Raw genomic sequence first — 19157 nt, forward strand, 5'->3', positions numbered from 1 at the left:
GGAGTGCAGTGCAGGGCTCTAACCCTCCTGACCACTGACCTGCAAGTTGTTGCAGACTGCTCACAGATACCATCTAATATTCAAAAATGCCAGTCCAGTCTGGAAACATCTCTGAGCCATCTCAGGCACCTCCTCCTGTGAAGCGAGACCCTTTCCCAATCTCTAATCAAGGCCGGGCCATTTTCTATGGGACTTCTCAGTAAGAAACACCAAGCATTGGGGTGTCCCTCGACCTGGATAGGTACTTCATACTGTTAGAGAATGTTCAGCCTTCTTGGTACAGAGCTGGGGTGCAGAGGAAAGGGTTGGGACGCTCCTCTGAAGATCAGAATAAAATAGCTCCCTAAGAGTAAAACAATGACTCCTGTCCCCTCACTACTGTATGTTCCAGCATATAAGACCACCTCCTAATTCTATAGTTAAAACATAGGTTTAGGCCTATATTCACTGTATAATACAGAACGTTCCTGTGCTGCAACTGTATGTACCACAGTGAGCCAATCACAACAAGCAAAGGTCCAAAGGTTATACTGTAATAGACTTCCTCTCTGAGTCTGGCCAATCTGACAAGCTTTTGACAAGTGTAGATTCGGGTCCAGAACATTGTCTAATTTGCATGCATAAAAAGCCTGCTTGGATTGGCTGAGTTGGAGAGGCGGTCTAAGCAGCCTTGCAAGGGATTGGTGCAGGATCGAGTTGGAAAATTTGTTTCAATATCCAGATGATTTTTGTTTAGTGGCATATCGAAACATTTTTTGGGATATACTCATCATATAAGACGACCCCCGATTTTTGGTTGACTTTTTTTCCTTTCAAAAGTCGTCTTATAAGCTGGAAAATACAGTAGTCAGTTACTAACCTTGAGATTCTTTTCCAGCTCTTTTCAGTCTTAGGGTCTTTGCTTTTCTTCAGTCCTTAAGTTCCAATCTATAAAATCCTAGACCAGTGATGGCTAATCTTTTTGAGCCCGAGTGCCCAAACTGCCGCACAAAACCAAAGAATTTCCTCATAGTGCCAACACGTCAATTAAACCTTAATAACAAGATTTTAGTATCTAAAAACTCTTTATAAATTTTATAAATTTATTAATTGCAGACCTTCCCGCATGCCAGCTGCAAGGCATTTGCGTGCCACTGCTGGCACACATGCCATAGGTTTGCCATCGTGGTCCTAGACTGTCCAGCACCATTCCTCAGTGACTCCTATCAGCCTTCACATTTTACCACTGGCAATGATAACCAGTGAGGGGCATTAAAAATAGCAAAGCTATTTTTCAAAATTGCATAAAAGAGATGTGTGCAGCAAAATAAATGTCCCTTGAGCTATGAAGTAAGCTGTCATTCTATCAGTCCCATATCTTATCAGTATTTCACTGTCTTCAATTGTCTGCACAATGTATGGAAATTGAAGATATTGCTGAGGACAGGCCTGACTAGATTTAATGAAGCTCTTCCTTTGAAAGGTGGACCTCTGCACCTTGATTGAAGCCACTCTTTATAGAGGCAAGAGCAAGTCAGAATCCAGAAAGCTGCGCTTGTTGTGAGCTGAGCATCTCCAAGAGAGTTTAGAATAATAGTCAGAGGTTTCCTAGAAACCCACATTTGGCCTTTGTAACCTACATGGAAACATTTAATTGGAAAGCAAAAATCTGAGCAGAAAATATTACTACCTTAAACCCTCCAGTCTTACTAGTCCTCCCTCTCACATAATTCAGTCTTTTCTTTTTGTACATTTGGGGGGGGGGGGCTATATCTAAGTATATCAAATATAACTATTTGAGGTACTTAGAAACAAAAGTACAGCCCATGGGCTGGAGTAGTGGTACAAGTAATAGGGCAATTGCCTTACACACGCTAACCCAGGACAGACCACAGTTCAATTCCCAACATCCCATAACTAAGTAATGATTTCTGAGTGCATAGCCAGGAGTAACCCCTGAATGTCACTAGCCCCCCCAAAAAAGCATAGCCCAATGAACTTAAACACATCATGAATACCTATTGATTGATGTGACCCAAAATTCCAGAGACATATTTATGGTTTTTAAAAATAATTTTTATTATAACCAAAGTGAATTACAAATCTTTAACCATAAATTTTAAGGTACATAATGACAATGGATCAGGGTCATTCCCATCACAGTGTTGTCCTCCTTATACCCCTGTTCCCAGCATGCATCCCATATCTCCCTCATTTGCCCCTGGACTGCTAGTATAATTGGTCCCCTCTGTGTATAGCTTGTTGTAGATTGGGTATCAATTCTGTTGTCATTGACTTTGGGTTTGGTGTTTAAGTCTGATCATTTTTTATTTCCACTCGAAGTTAATATGATTGTTTGGTCGTGGTACCATCCATTTTATTTCCCCCTCAATTTATGAGGCAAAACAAGATGATTCAAGTTATGTGGTTCTTTGGGTGGGGGGAACTGGGAAGAGTCTGTCTAGAGGCTATAAATATTAACTTAAAAGAAGAAAGGGGAAAAAGAAGAAAAACATAACAAAAGAAATAACCACAAGAGTGAAAAAAAAGGGATAAAAGAAGGAAGGATAGTTGTTGTGGCAAGGTTTTGTGCTCTTTTTTTTTTTTTTTTTTTTTTTTTTCCCCTTGCATAGGCACAGTAAGTATTGGGGAAATTAGAAAAGGAATTCCCTTGGCCTAAGCAATAGAGGGTTTGTCCGCCCTTGAAGCATACTGTCATGGGAACAACTACAGATTCCATACACACTCATTATCAAACTCTAAGGTCTTTTTATGGAGACAGGAAACTTTCCACTCAGTTGTGGGTGATAAAAGCTATAGCTAGAGATCTTAGTATTTGCACAGGTCATGGAATGAAGTCTAGGATAGAATCTTTCTTTATGGTTCTAGAAATTTTGTTCCTCCCAGTATGTTTAAGCATATGAAGTTAAAATCAGGTACACAGGGCCTAGTTTTGTAGACTTTTCCTCTCTTATTTTGGGGTCACACCTGCTGTGTTCAGTGCTGCCTCCTCACCTTTTAAAGGAAGAACTTCATTAAATCTGGTCAGGCCTTTCCTCAGCAATGTCTTCAACTTTCATACATTGTGCAGACACTTGCAGACAGTGAAATACTGATAAGATATGGGACTGAAAGATGACAGTTTACTTCATGGATCACTCCTATTGGGGCTCAAGAGAAATTTGGGGTGCCAGGAATCAAACCAAACCTGGGTAATCCATACGCAACCTTGCCATTTTAAATGGCTGATTCCTCTACTACACTTTTCATGAAAGCAAAGTTTACTGTTTCAGAGCTCCAAGTACAAATTTTGGGAGTCATTATGTGCAGGTGGTTAAATTCATCATATAAAGCTCAGTCAGTCATAATCCCTAGGACTAAATGGAAAAGGTGAGAAGATATCCAAGAAAGGAGGATAGGAATCCATAGATGGCTCAGTGGCATGTGTATGGTCCTGAGTCCCAACATTGGTTCTGCCAAATTCACTACAGTAATCAAGACAGACATTGGAGCTGCTGTTTGTCATCCCTGGTGAGGACTGGAAAAATGGCTCAGTGATTCATGACTGGCAGGTACAAGACCACAGTACTCAAGTGGCTGGCCACTCAGCGGGGGTCGGGGGGGTTGGAAATTATTTAGAAAGCACCTGGAGAAGGCATGAAAGGTGATCCAATCTCCAGTGACATTCTAGTTGCCCTCAGCCTCAGGGGACTCCAGCTAGGGAAGATTTTTAAAGGAGGTTGGGTTCCCCAAAACTTTATTTTTGCTTATCAGGATTGAGAATGATTTAGAAGAGGAAGGGCTAATGAGGTATGAGAGAAGCCAGAAGGCTTTCTAGGTGCGTTTTTTTTTTTTTTTAAAGAGTGATTTGACTTGGGAATAATTATCCTTGATTAATACCTTAAAGAATAAATTAATTTTCTTGAGAATTGATGCTGGCTATTTGTTACCAAGGTTGGTTTGAAGATACAGTTTTGGGTTGAGGATACTTTCACAAATACCAAAGGTGAAGCATTTCAAATGTCCTGTATCTTTGGGTAATACTTGCATGTTGCCCCAATTTTGTATAAGAATAAATGAAATTGAAGAAAGTATGCTCCAATATATAGGAAATGTGTGCTCTAAAATATCTTTCCAAATACACAAAGCTTATAAATACCCAATTAAATGTGGCATTTGGTTCTTAATTCCATATTTGGTCATTAATACATTTTGGTGGAAACTTAGGAGTTTTTGCCCAATATATCATGATTCCCTAGGCTTTTTTTTTTTTTTTTTTTTTTTTTTTTTTTGGTTTTTGGGCCACACCCGGCGGTGCTCAGGGGTTACTCCTGGCTATCTGCTCAGAAATAGCTCCTGGCAGGCACGGGGGACCATATGGGACACCGGGTTTTGAACCAACCACCTTAGGTCCTGGATCAGCTGCTTGCAAGGCAAACGCCGCTGTGCTATCTCTCCGGACCCGCTTTATTTTTTCTTAATCTTAAAATTACTTCAGCATATGCTTTTTAATTCATGTTCTGCTTGTTAATTGGGAGTTTACAAAATGGAAACAGTCAATATATATCTGGAAACATTTTCACTTTGAACAATTGTCTAAAAATATTTCCACTATGAGGCTACAGAGAGTGGATTTGTACGGAATATGCATTGGACTCTTGAGATGAACTCTATTTATAGATTGAATGGACTTGTAATTCACACCTTGTTTTTTGATTATTTTTTCCAGAATCGGATGGAGGAAAGCAAGGCACTCTTTAGAACAATTATCACATATCCCTGGTTCCAGAACTCCTCAGTCATTCTGTTTTTAAACAAGAAAGATCTTCTAGAGGAGAAAATCATGTATTCCCACCTAGTTGACTACTTCCCAGAATACGATGGTAAGTTGGCACACATAGCTCACACTCATAGCTCCTACCAGGAACACCAATTCTTCATCGTCCATTCTATTCTCTTCCTCCTCCCTTTTGCTCTATAACTGTGCTTTTGCTCATCTCTGTAGACAGAACACAACTTTCTAGTCAAGACTGACTCTTGAGTCAGTCTTTCCAGTTTCAGATATCAGTTGCTTCCTATTTATAGAAACCTGGTGAGGTACCTAATTTCTCTGACCTTCCAGCGAAATTCCCAATCCCTGTGAACTATGTATGGCATAGGGATCTTGGTGGCAGTCTAGCATGATGCCTGGCACAGTAAGTATTCAGAAAATCCTGGGTATGGGGCTTGGGGACTTAAGGACATCCCATTATCCTTAGGGATAGCATCCATCTTTTAAACTCTTCCCTAATAGCTCTTAGAATATATGTTCCCCATTTCAGGACTGGATAATGCAGTTTTCTACACTTTACAGATTCTGCTGTGCCAACTAGACAGTAACCCTGAATTAAGTGTACATGAAAACCAGCCCATACTGAAAAAATCTTGATTGATTGATACAAAATGCATTCACACCCAGCCACTCTAAAACCAGTCCTGCCAAGTGCCTTGTATGAGCTTATGTAACTAAATGTGTACCCAACACTCCTTCTAACTTTACATGGATTTGGACCAAGATTCAGCAGTAGACCACAACCTGACACATGTTTTTAGTAAAGGTATTTTACCATATGAGCTGACTCCTGACTCTGCGTTTGGGGAGCAATTCTTTTTGTCACAGGACCATATGGGGTATTAGGAATTAAACCCAGGTTGGCTGTGTGCAATGCAAATGCCCTACATGCAGTATTATAGCTCAAACTTTTATTTTTAGTAAAGATTATTAAGACAACCACACTTTTTCATTTGCACAGTAACTGGCTGTGCTCTTAAGTGTTCATGACAGAGCTAATGGCAAAAAAAATAAGCTAGTATTTACCCCTGTCTCCACAATAGATAGTTAGGAGGGTCCACTTAGAAGTCACAGAGTTCTAGCCTGACTCTTGTGGAAAAGATTGTCGCACATGAGTTTGGTCACTGCCTCAGCCTCTTGCTGAAGAACAACAAGAAAATGGATTCCATGAAGATCATTTTATAGGACTCATCACAGAGGAAGTACTCTGCCCAGTATCACTTCTCAGAGACTTATATATAACTGTGCGTTTAGCACAGCAGAGGAGCTGAGGGTCTCAAAAGCATCTTCTGAGATTAAGTCCAGCCATGTAGATCTGTGGCATTTCTCTTTTCATCAGATACATTTGGTATAGTGCTCGGGGAAGCAGGTGTAAGCTGTCAGGTTTTAGAGCCAGTGTCCTTCTCTGTTAGTACTGTGTTGCCATTCTTTTCAGAGACATTTCCTTTGTGCTTTGCAGTTCATTGAGGAACAGTACTCTCCTGATCTAACCCACATTTTTACTCTCATTCTATTGAATGTACACTGGGCTGCTACCCAATCATCGGTGCCAGAGAAGGTCCCTTGGGACACCTGCAGGAAGGGCAAGGGAACTTCCTATCTAGTTAGTTAGCTCACTCTCATCCAGCTGAAATTTTTCTAAGTGAGGTGTCAGGCCTTAGTCTCACAATGAAACCGGGTCTTGTCTCACACTTGGAAGGTGAGGCCTCCTCCTTCTTTCCTATGTGGCATTCCCTCATTGCTTGACCTATGTCTTTTGTTCTGTCAATACCCTGACTCCCCCTCCATCCAAGTGTTTTCTTTCTGACCTGTGTCCCATTTGGGAATGTGCTGGACTAAGAGATGTTAGCTCTCCGCCAGCAGACAGCATGAAAAAGACTGGCACTTCATTGGAAGCACAATGCAAACACAGCTGGTGTTCCAGGAGCTTCATAGCACAATTCCAAATTGCTCAGGCAGAGAACAATCTCCACCTCCCTGGCAGTTACATTGCTTTCTGAACAGTTTCATCCATTTCCCAAACCCACATTTCTGTATGCACCAGATACCAACCAGAAGTGCCACTGTTCTATTCCTTCATTATAAGGCACATTACCATGTCCACATGGATTCAAATTGCAAAGTTGTTCCTAGACACTATGGCATTCTGTTCCCACTAGAAGGGCAATAAATTCTGAGTACTTTCTCTTGTTAAAGCCGTACTATACCACAAGTGTTCTTTAGCAAAGTTTTGTTTTGTTTTTAATTCTTAGAGTGTTTAAAAGAAAATATAGAGAGGCTGGAGCCATATAGTATGGTGGGGAGTGTGCTTGCCTTACATGTGGCCAACTCGGGTTTGATCCCCAGCATCCCATGTGGTCCCCAAGCCTACCAAAAGGGAATCCTGAGCACAGAGCCAGAATTAAGTTCTGTGTACTGCCACATGTGACTGCATAAAAAAAAAGAAAAGGTAGATTTATTTGTTTATTTTTTCAAATAGATTAAATAAAAAATATGGAAGTTCATTTACAAGCCAGAAAGATGGTATTGCTTATGAAAATAAGACTTCTCTAGCTCTAACCATCTGGTACCAGTTTTTTTAAGTATAATTTTTTTACTTCAGTGGAACTAGTAACTTTATAAGAGTAAAAAATGGAACATATGCATATATATTCAGATACATAATATTTTAAATGTTTATTAAGTATGATGCTAGCTGTCTTAATCATTGATAAAGATTTTAATTCTGGTCACAAACTGAAAGCTCTTTTTTTGGTTTTTGGTTTTTTGGTGATACTCGGGTTACTCTTGGCTATGCACTCAGAAATCGCTCCTGGCTTGGGGAGGGACCATAAGGGGTGCGAGGGGATCGACCCCTCAAGTAATTTTTTTGTGAATTGTACAAAGGTGGACAATCTGTTCGTTTTTGTGGCTGTCTGAAACTCAGTGCACACTGTTAGTCTGCTAGTCAGACTGATTGTCTTCTTAAATCAAATTCTCAAGAACTTTATCCCAGCCAAAGACCACAAGAATATTGACAGGAAAAAAAAAAGAGAAGACTGTGAGATCCTAAGAGAATCTTAGTAGAGAAAAGAAAGTGAATGAGGAGATGAGATGAATATGGCTTTTTTTTTTTTGTATTGACCTTTTCTTGGTATTGAACTTAACTTGGAAAACTGGGAAAGATGCCTCCAGAGCAAGCAGCAAAGACAAGTGCCCAGTTCTCCAAGAGGCCCTCTGGGCAGTGCCACTGTCTGGGTGTATATAGAGGAAGCAAGCATAGTTCACTCACACAGAGTAATGCCCAGTAGAAAAGCTTTCCAGCCATTGCTTTCCCTACATAAGAACCAGTTGATCCCCCCATCACCAAAGGAATTGGTTGCAGGGGTCCTCAAACTTTTTAAACAGGGGGCTAGTTCACTGTCCTTCAGACCATTGGAGGGTCTGACTATAGTAAAAACAAAACTTATGAATGAATTCTTATGTACACTGCATAATCTTATTTTGCAATGAAGAAACAAAACAGATACAAGTTTGAGGACCACTGGTAGAGGTTTAACATGACCATCAAGTAATCTGCCAGTTTCACAAAAATCACATATAGTGGGTAGGTAAATAGAAGAGCAGCCAGAGTGAGGTAAAGAATCAAATGCCTCAGGGACCTGTCTAATGAGAGTGCCCCACACTGGCTCATTCCCATAGACCCAGCCAGGAAATAAGTACGTTGCCAACACATGATCAGACTCACTAACCAAGTCCTCCTTCTTCTTTGGCCAACAGGACCACAGAGAGATGCACAGGCAGCTCGGGAATTTATTCTGAAGATGTTCGTGGACCTGAATCCAGATAGTGACAAAATTATCTACTCCCACTTCACATGCGCCACCGATACCGAGAACATCCGCTTTGTCTTTGCTGCTGTCAAGGACACCATCCTACAGTTGAACCTGAAGGAGTACAATTTAGTCTAACTGTGCCTCCTCTGTGCTGCCCACTCTGCCCTGCTGGGCCACTGAAGTTATACAGAGAGACTGGATTTCTGTGGAAAACAATTTGCATAATACTAATTTATTGCCGTCCTGAACTACTCTGTAAGCGTATCTGCAGAGTTTGTAGTAAATATTATGATTCTATTTAAACTCTTCAGAGGAAAAACAGGATGCTGAAGTACAGATCCCAGCACATTTCCTCTCTCTAGCTCGCTCACTCTTTCTCTCTTTCTTTCTCTCAAAGGGAAATCCTTGTGACTCAAATGTATATTAAATTCTCAGTCATGCACTCACAAGATAAGAATTTCTCCTTCTTCTCTCTCTCTCTCTCTCTCTCACTCTCTCACTCTCTCCCTCTCCTCTCTCCTCTCTCCTCTCTCAGCAAAGCTGATTACCACTTTATTTGACTCTACTCTGATTTTTTTTTTCCACAATACAAGGGCCTCTGCCCTAGTTCTTGGTCAAATTTTTCTCTCGAATGATACATTCAAGACAATGTCATTCGATCTAAGCCATCAATTTCAGTTTTATTCAACCATCTGTAGTTCTTGACAAAGAAGGAGAAGTTTTCATACTAGCGTTTTCAATATATTGCTCTAGATGCATACCCAGTTTTTCTGGAATATGTCAATCTTCTATCTTTCCCCACTTTGGGCTGGGAAGGTTTTATCTCCATCTAAGAGTTATATGTCATTTCTTCGGGATTTTGACTTTCAGCCATAACTTAGTTGCTCAGAGAAATGGGCAGAAGTCAGAAGTCCAGGCCAAGACATGGGGGTCCTTGCTATGTGCCATTGTCCTCCCTCCATTTTTGCCTAATTCCTTCTTGTCTTTTTCTTACTGTCTCTTCTTTCAATTACAGATGCCAAAAAATAAATGCCAAGAGACACTACATTATTTCAATGGCTGCTACCTACCCACTCTCTCTTCATAGGTGGTTCTTTTTGCCCCCCTCAATTAGAAATGTTCTTTCTTTCTTTCTTTTTTTTTCTTTTTTCTTTTTATTTGGTTTTGGTTTTTGGGCCACACTCCGTGACGCTCGGGTTACTCCTGGCTCTGCACTCAGAAATTCGCTCCTGGCTTGGGGGACCATATGGGACGTCGAGGGATCGAACCGCGTCCTAGGTCAGCTGAATGCAAAGCAAATGCCCTATTGCTGCGCCACCTCTCTGGCCCCTCCTTTTTTTCTTATTAGCCCTTGGGCCACAATTTTTAAAAGACTTTGATCATGTTTGTAAGTTGCCAAAACTGGCTTTTTGTTTAAAAAAATACATTGGTTTTTTTTTTTTTTAAATCTCATGCTAAAAGCCAATATCTTACAATGACAAAGTTAGATTGTGAAGCCAGAAATCATTGGTTGAGAATAAATTTGAAAACCCCAATTGCCAAACGGTTGTTGACCATAGATTTGATTCTCATGGTCCATTTTTTTTCTTTTCTTAGCAGATTTTTTATGTCCATTGTTTATGTCCATGTCGAGAGTCCAAATGGGCAATTCTGGGCCATACAATGTGAAATCTGCTTTTCAGTTTTTGTCTAAAGCCAGTTTTCTCTCTCTTTCTCTCTCTCTCTCTTTCTCTCTCTCTCTGTGCTGTAAGGTGATTTAGGTTTGACAAAAATCATTATTAAATCATATTCTGATATCTTTTGTTATAATAGTTATAACTAGTTCACCACCCTTGAAATCTTCTTACACTGAAAACTGGTTAAGTTAACTTAGCAAGATTTGTGAATTTCAAAGTATCCTCTCAGTGTTCTTTCTATAAAACATGTATTTATGTAACAGAACATACTAAAAGAGATGTTTGGAATTATTTACTTGCAGTTTTTCACCTAATGCCAAAAAAATACAGTACATGTAGTGACAGGTTTCTGTCAAGTATTTTGGGGTGAAATATGATTTAAGTCAATAAATCCATGACTGTTTTCTAACTTCCCAGATGTGCTGGTAAGTTAGAATCTAAGATGTTGGTCTCATTTTAAGTACAGCACTCTTTGGCACAAGTCTAAACTTCCATATGAATCACTTTTTTGGAACAACAAAGGAGGGAGAAAATTAATGGCTTAATAGATATGAACCAGAATTACTTAGTAGTAATGGAATGTTCTCATTCTGTACTTTCCCAGTCTCAAACAACACAGATTCATTTTTCTTCTTGCTTAGAAAGCACCTGTAATTTAAGAAACAGACTTCTTGCAGGCATAGTGCAATTATGAATGCTCTAATCATTGTACATACATCTCTCTCTTGGTATTGCCGCATCCATACTGGCTTTGTAATCATTAATTTTGGGGCAGATTGAATGTGCTATATTGATATATATCTATGTAATTGTATGTCTCATAGCTAATTCACATTTTGAATAATGTTATTTTATTTACTTTTTTTAAGAGAGGAGAATGTAAATTTGTCAGTTTATTTCTGACTAGGGTTTTTTTTTCCACTTAGAAAAACAACAACAACAAAACCGTACTAATGTACAGAGCGGTACTAGCATTGTGCTGTAAAAATCATTTGCACATTCCTGAATAGAGGTATACTAATTATAAGACCCAAAGGTAATTTCATAGCAAAATACATACAATCAGTTGGAGCTTTTATACAAACATGGAAACCAACTTTGTAGAACTTTTGCCATTTGAGCTAGGATTGGAATATGAGCTTTTATACAATTCATATTCTTATTTGGCAAATGCAGTTTAGTATTACCTCTCTGGTGGCCTTTATTAGAAAGGCAGTTTTAGAAACTATGATTATCCACTAAGAAAAAGTTTTAACAGCTAGAGACCACTGCATGCCTGGAAGAGCGATCTAAAATTTGGTGCAGCAGCGGGGGGGAGGGGGGGAAATAAAATTTGAAGGTCTACAGTGTGTATAAAGATAACCTCATTACAAACTCATTAAATGTTACAGTTTTAGGGAATCAAGATATTCTATTTAATAGAGCTATAGTAGATGTAGTTGATTAAAACCTGATTTCAAAGCTCAAGGAAGCTGAGTTAAACAGGGAAAGATTCTATTTGTCTTTATGAAGTTGAGAAGGAAATTGCTATGCAGAAATGAAGTGTGTGGCTTCTCTGTTGCTCAAAGGGTGCATGACAAGATCCCTTCTCTTGAGAATGGAAAATATTGATCACCCTAGCTGCAGTGATGCCTAGAATCCTAATTGTATCCACACTAGTCAATCAAAGCTAAAGATTTTCTTTTCTTTTGTTTTTTGTTTGTTTCTTTGGGGTTTTACTGAAGGGGCAAAGGGTGGGAAGGGATCTTTTCAGTTTTGTATAATAACAGTTTACTCATACTTTTTTGTGATTGCAAGCGTTAGAAGTGTTTGCCACTGGGCTCGTATTGTTGATATTATAGGTGATGGAGACCAGTGGTGAGTTTCATGGTGACTGGGCATGTCTTATTCAAACACACTCAATATCTCACTCACACACACACAACACAACACAAAACACAGACATGTCTTCAGCATACAAAGGCGAGTGACCACCCCTTGCACCCTCCCTCCCAGAACACATTGCAGTGTGCCAGTTTACAGACGATCTCCCCTGGCTCGGGACACAGCAGTCTGGACCCATGCACAGAGAATTCCTTATTTGTAAATTGGGGGTTTGTACTATGCCTTACAGAGCTTACATTTAGAAGTTTGTGCCTCATATCTGAAACAAAGGGAAATCACTCACCTGTTCGAAAGGAAATGAAGCCCCTTACAGTTTTGGGTTTTTGTTTTGTTGACATTTCCATAGAGCTCTGTTTAAATGTCCTGAAGAGATGGAGGGGGTAGAAGTCATAGGCATGTGCAGCTGGCATGTACAGCTGATATCTATAAAGGTATTTGAAAAACACCTGAAACTTGTCTTTTTTGTGTATATTATAACTAGCAGGCCTAATGTTTAAAAAAAAAAGGTGATTCAACTAAAGGGCAGTTTACTTTTTGTACTTCAGACTATTTTGATTGTCAAGGTGTACGAACTGTAATTTTAACATTTCTACTGCCACATGATTGTAAACTAGTTGTCATAAGATAGAATTGATGAAAAGCTATTTATGCTCGATTTGGGTCAAAATGACTTACTTGCAAAAAATAATGGGAAGAAAGGGCTGCATAATGAGATACTGCAAGATTCAGAAATTGGTTGGAAATAACCTTTAAATTACCCCTCAATTTCCCTTTGTTTTCAGTTTCAAAAAGAACAAATAAAACATAGCAGAATGTTAACCCATATAAAAATAAAGTGTACCCAAATATTGTAGTGTATATTGCTGCTCTTCTTAAAATTAAATAAGGGTTTAAAACCACTTAATTGGTTATTGACAACATCTCAATTGATACAAATAAGGTGTGCTTGATATCCATTGTTTTCTTCCAAAGATGCCTCTTTGGTTGGAAACACACACACACACACACACACAATTAAAACTAGTAATTCAGTGTGTTTACCTGTCTCTACATATTTCCAGCATATGTAGCATAAATAGATCTGTCCTGGTAACTATGTCTTTTGGATTTCATTCGGTTCCATAAAATTAGGAAAAGAAATGGCTTAGCTGTCTGATTAGCTAGAGGTTTTCAGAGCCAAGACACCTGCTGTTTAGTAAAACGTAGTCCAGAGTTGAAACTTGTTTTTCTCACTAAGTAGCAGAGCATTCCTGCTGTCTTCCCAACTGACAACCCTCTTTGAGTAATACTTTTGCCTCGAACATTACCTATTCACCTGGCACATAGTAGGTGCTCAACTATTGATTTCCTTCACTATACCTGCATCAATTGTGTGTGTTCCCATATGATTTGAATCCAATAGTAAATGACATGTGTACGCTATATATAAAAAAAGTCTATTGGGTAAAATTGGATGTATCTTGCTTGCATAAAGAAATTCTGATTCTCAAATTAGCCCATGGTAGAAAGAGACAATATAACGGGAAAGAAGATACTCTTTAGTAGAATATTATAAAATTGAGGGAAAATAAGATGGAAATTCCTATGTAACTTTGTAGGTCACTTGGACTGAACCATGGTTTGGGTGGATTTCTTTTGAAAGAACTCAATGCAGCTGCTTGCTGGATTCCTCACCTGTCACCCATTGGAAACCCTTATTAGACCTATATGTATTTAGGGAGTTTTGTCAGAAAACATTTTTAACTTGCAGTATTTAAAAAAAAATCATATTTACTGTTCTTAAAATGTCATTCAAATGCATGTATTGTCTATTGTTGGGGACGGGAACTAGTTTTGCAAAAAAACAAAAAACAAAAAAAAACATCTAATGTTGTATAATAATGCCCCAATGATCTTGCTGGTTAAAAATACAGTATTTTTGGCCATAATTTTGTTATTTATTCTTGAGTTTTGCTTTACTTGAAGTCCCTGAGTTTCTCTCAGAATGTTTTTCATTATAAAAGGTATTAGAATAATGTTTTCTTTCCTTAAAGTACTTTATACTGCACATGTATATTCCCAAGTAGGTAAGTTTCTAAATAGTCCAAAATATTTTCCATACTGTAAACCAGACAGTCCTGTCTGCAATGAATAATAATAGCATTTATGAACTGAGCTTTTTGTTTTAGTCCTACTTTAGTGTTATTAACAGTGAAAAATAGGCAGTCTTAAGACTCAAGAAAGGTCGTTCTATAGAGGCAGTGGCAGAGATCAGGCCTGGCTTTGAGTTCCATGTCCCCATTACAGTCATTGGGTCAATGGGTCCACATCACACAAGAAACGGGCTTGGGACAGCTGTCTCTTCTTTTTTGTTTTGTTTTTGATAATATCTTTATTTAAACACCGTGATTACAAACATGACTATAGTTAGATTTTAGTCACAAAAAGAACACCCCCCCTTCACCAGTGCAACATTCCCACCACCAATGCCTCCCATCTCCCTCCTCCCACAACCCTTGCCTGAATTGAGACAGGCATTCTACTTTTTTCACTTTTTTTTTGTTTTATTTTTGTTTGTTTTTTGGGCCACACCCAGCGGTGCTCAGGGGTTACTCCTGGCTGTCTGCTCAGAAATAGCTCCTGGCAGGCACAGGGTACCATATGGGACACGAGGATTCAAACCAACCACCTTTGGTCCTGGATTGGCTGCTTGCAAGGCAAACGCCACTGTGCTATCTCTCCAGGCCCTTTTTTTCACTTATTAAGATTGTCATGATAGTTGTTAGTGTAGTTATTTTCCTAACTAACTTTTAGAAACACTTTGAAGCTTGGGGCAGGAGAGATAGCACAGTGGTAGAGTGTTGCCTTGCACACAGCCAATTCAGAATGGAAGGTGGTTCGAATCCTGGCATCTCATATGTTCCCCCCGAGCCTGCCAGGAGCAATTTCTGAGCACAGAGCCAGTCTGAGCGCCACCGGGTGTGATCCAGAAAAACAAAAACAAGGCACTTTGAAGCTTTGGGAGTCAGTCAATTAAAAATTAACTTTGTTGTAGGATAGGGCTGAGGCAGTATACAGAGCCAATATACTCCTGACCTATGAAGCTCAGGGAGCCCACCTGGATGTGCTTAGGAACCATATGTGAAGTGAACTGGAAAGCCATGTCCAAGGCAAGCAACTTGCCTACTATACTTACTTCAGATATTTCTCCCCACCCCCAAGCAACTTTTATTTAACAGTCATACAAATTGGAGTTGATGGTGGCAGTGATTTTTTTTAAAATATTGGCACTTACTGTAGAAACTTAAAACTCCTAATGAAAAAATCTTTTCTACCAGTCTTTCCAATTGTCAATTGGAAACCCTTATTAGACCTATGTATTTAGGGAGTTTTGTCAGAAACTTTATATAAACAACCCATTTATTTCCGGGAGGTCAAACCAGTGGTGCTGAGAATTACTCTTGGCTTAGCATTCAAGGGTCATTCCAGACAGGGCTAGTGAACCATATACAGTCTGGGGTTTAACTCATGCAAAGGAAGCACCCTCCCTGTGGTACTATCTCCAGCTCTTTAAGAAAAAACTTTTTCCAAATTAATGTTGCATATAGATGCTCTAGAGAAAAAAGTTAATTTTTATTTAAGCCTTTAGTTCTGGGCTATCATAATAGGGCAGTGTTACAGAAGCCATCCTACTGGCAGCCCTCTACTGGCAGCTCCTCTTCCTGTATCTTGCACATAAGTGTTTGAGGTGACTAGGAATGTCGGAAACAGGCCAGTTTCCATAGCTGAAATGGTCCCATTTTCAGGAATTATCAATTCCCAGAGCTGCTCTGCTAGGTAGCTGATGATGCGCAGTGCCCAGCATTCATTTCTGCCTCTACCCGTACTCAGCCACTCTGAGATGTATATCTACTGCATCATCTTGTGTATTGTCTATTCATAGGAAGTACTGGAATATGTTCAGGGGGTCGAGCGAAAGATGTTTTGTTTTGAGCTATACCTGGCAATGTTCAGAGATTACTGCACTCATATTACTCCTGGCAGACTCAGAGAACCGTATGGGATGTCAAGGATTAAACCCAGATCGGCTGCATACAAAGCCACTGTTCTGTGGCTCGAATCCCATGAAGCCAAAGATGTTCACCTATTATCTAGTTTTACAGAATGTTCCTGCCTGTTTACATATTCCCTGACCTTTCTAGAAGCACTATAAAATGTAGTTATGTATTTCTTGAGTCCACTACAAAGCACACTAGAGAATGGGTTTATGTGCATAGCCCATCTGTGTGATCCTTTGCACCCTCTTTACCATATGCCAATAGCAGAGTCATCCTGCTGCACTTGTTAGAAGTGTTTGCTTTCTGCTTATGTAAAGACACTAGTATGGTCTGAAGCCTGCTAGGCTGAGTCCTTTATTTTTCCACACACACCCCTGTGTGATTACTAAGAAATCAATTAAACACAACAGGGAGCTTCAGAACTGGGTGAACAGGCACACCAGTGGTTCCTTCAACATGTAGTGCCATTTCTGCTTTGAATTATCCACTGTCTTGCTTTTTCTCTTTTGTTCTATTCTCAGCCATTAACATTCTCTTGGACTAGTCCATATTTAAAGTCCTTGCTGGAATTTTCGTCAAGGATGGAGAGCTGTGAGAGGGTTTCTAGGGGTTGATTTCCATTTAGCTCTTCATTGCCTGTTTGTTTTGTTTTGTTTTGTTTCTGTGGCTAATTGAACATGTAGATACAGCTGTCAAAACCAAATATAGTCAAATCATCTTAGAGGAGCCCCACTGGCTTCTGCAAAGCAAAACTTTAGTTCTAAAATGTAGATTTCTTTATGTAGTAAAGGAACATTATTTCATCTTCTAGATAGTAACAGCTATCTATTTAAAAGTCCATAGCCAGGGAAAGGGCAGTGGCACAAGAGGTAGGGCATTTATTTGCCTTGCACATGCTAACCTAGGACAGATTGAGATTCGATCCCCCAGCGTCCCATATGGTCCCACAAGTCAGGAGCGATTTCTGAGTGCATAGCCAAGAGTAACCCGAGTTACCCTGAGTCACCAGGTGTGGCCCAAAAACCAAAAAAATAAATAAAAAGCCTCTAGCCAATATTCTTTGGTTTTGGTTTTTTTGGGTCACACCCAGCAACGCTCATGAGTTACTGTATTTTCCGGCGTATAAGACGACTTTTGAAACAAAAAAAAGTCAACTGAAAATCGGGGGTCGTCTATATCCCAAAAAAATGTTTCAATATGCCGCTAAATGAAAATTGTCTGAATATTGCCACAAAACGAATTTTCCAATTCAATCCTGCACCAATCACTGCAAGGCTGCTCAGACCGCCTCTCTAACTCAGCCAATCCAAGCAGGCTTTTTATGCATGCAAATTAGACAATGTTCTGGACCCAAATCTACACTGTAAAAAGTCTGCTCAGATTGGCCAGAGTCAGAGAGGATGTCTATTACAGTATAACCTTTGAACCTTTGCTTGTTGTCATTGGCTCACTGTGGTACATGAGCACAGGAACACATACAGCACAGGAACGTTCTGTCTGATACAGCGAATATAGGCCTAAACCTATGTTTTAACTGCAAAATTAGGGGGTCGTCTTATACTCCCGGTCGTCTTATATGCCGGAAAAAAACGGTACTCCTGGCCCTACGCTCAGAAATCGCGCCTGGCAGACTCAACCATATGGGATGCTGGGATTCAAACCATCGTACTTCTGCATGCAAGGCAAACGCCCTACCTCCAAGCTATCTCTCCGGTCCCTAGCCAATATTCTTAATGGTGAAAAACAAAACATTTCCACTGAAGTCAGGCACAAGGCAAGAATGTCACTGACTCCACTCTTAGTCACCATAATATTATAAGTGCTGGCAACAGCAATCAGGCAAATGAAGGAAATCTAAGAAATACAAATTATGAAAGAGAAGTATCCAAAAACATCTCAAGTACTTAGGAATCAACAAAAGAAGTGAGAGACCTATACCATAAAAACTTCAAAAACATTTGAGAAATTGAAGATGACCTAAGAAAATCAAAGAAAACAATCCATGCTCATAGATCAGCCAAATCAATATTTCCAAAATGACCATGTTACTTAACTTCTCTATAAATACAATACCTATCCAAATTCAGGCAACATTTTCAAGGACTTAGAACAGTCAATTATAAAGTTTTTATGGAACCATAAAAGACCTCAGACAGCCAAAATCATACTGAAAAACAAATTGGAAGGTGTCTCTTCACCTAATTTGAAGCTGTACTGAAAAGCTATAGTGATCAAAACAGCATGCCATTTGAACAAAGACAGATTTTCAGGCTAATGGGAGAATAGAATATTCAGTGACAACTGCCCAACTATATCATCAACTAATTTTTGACAAAGGAGTAGAGAACATGAAATAGAAAAAAAAAGACAGCTTCTTCAACAAATGCTGTTGTAACAATTGGATAACTGCCTTAATAAATTAAAGATGGATCCAGGGTGGCTAGAGTGATGGCACAGTATGTAGGGCATTCATGCATCTAACGTGGGTGTAATCCCTAATATCCCATATGGTCCTCTGAGCCTGCCAGCAGCAATTTCTGAGTGCATAGCCAGGAGTAACCCTTGAGTGCCATCGGGTGTGGCACAAGACAAAAACACCAACAACCAAAAGAATGATCCATATCTCACATCTTACACAGAAGTCAAATCAAAGTGCATCAAGTTTGAGTTCAGTTCTGAATCTATAAAGTATGCTGAGGAAAACTAACACATACAACGAAGCCTTCTATGATATGATGCCAATGGCAAAGGCAACAGAATCAGACCTGAACAAAATGGGACTACATTAAACTAAAAAGTTCTGAATAGTAAAAGATACATGGGCTAAAACTAATAGATAGCTAACTGGGAGAAAATACTTACACTCAATACATCAGATAAAGGGCTGATATCTAGGATATACAAAGTATTCACAAAGATTAACCCACAAAAATCT

At 39.4% G+C, this 19157-nt stretch overlaps 1 protein-coding gene across 1 annotated transcript in view; it reads left to right on the plus strand.

The window, feature by feature from the left end:
* The window catches only part of LOC126003511 (guanine nucleotide-binding protein G(q) subunit alpha), a 304342-nt gene extending 295261 nt beyond the window's left edge, over nt 1-9081 (plus strand). The window contains exons 6-7 of the mRNA XM_049769762.1: nt 4709-4862; nt 8570-9081. Of these exons, the coding sequence (XP_049625719.1) occupies nt 4709-4862; nt 8570-8760 (345 nt within the window). The 3' untranslated portion in view covers nt 8761-9081. The remainder of the gene's footprint in view (nt 1-4708; nt 4863-8569) is intronic.
* Nucleotides 9082-19157: the final 10076 nt, after the last annotated feature.

The sequence above is a fragment of the Suncus etruscus genome, chromosome 3 (genome assembly GCF_024139225.1).
Source record: "Suncus etruscus isolate mSunEtr1 chromosome 3, mSunEtr1.pri.cur, whole genome shotgun sequence".
NCBI classification, from domain to species: Eukaryota; Metazoa; Chordata; class Mammalia; order Eulipotyphla; family Soricidae; genus Suncus; species Suncus etruscus.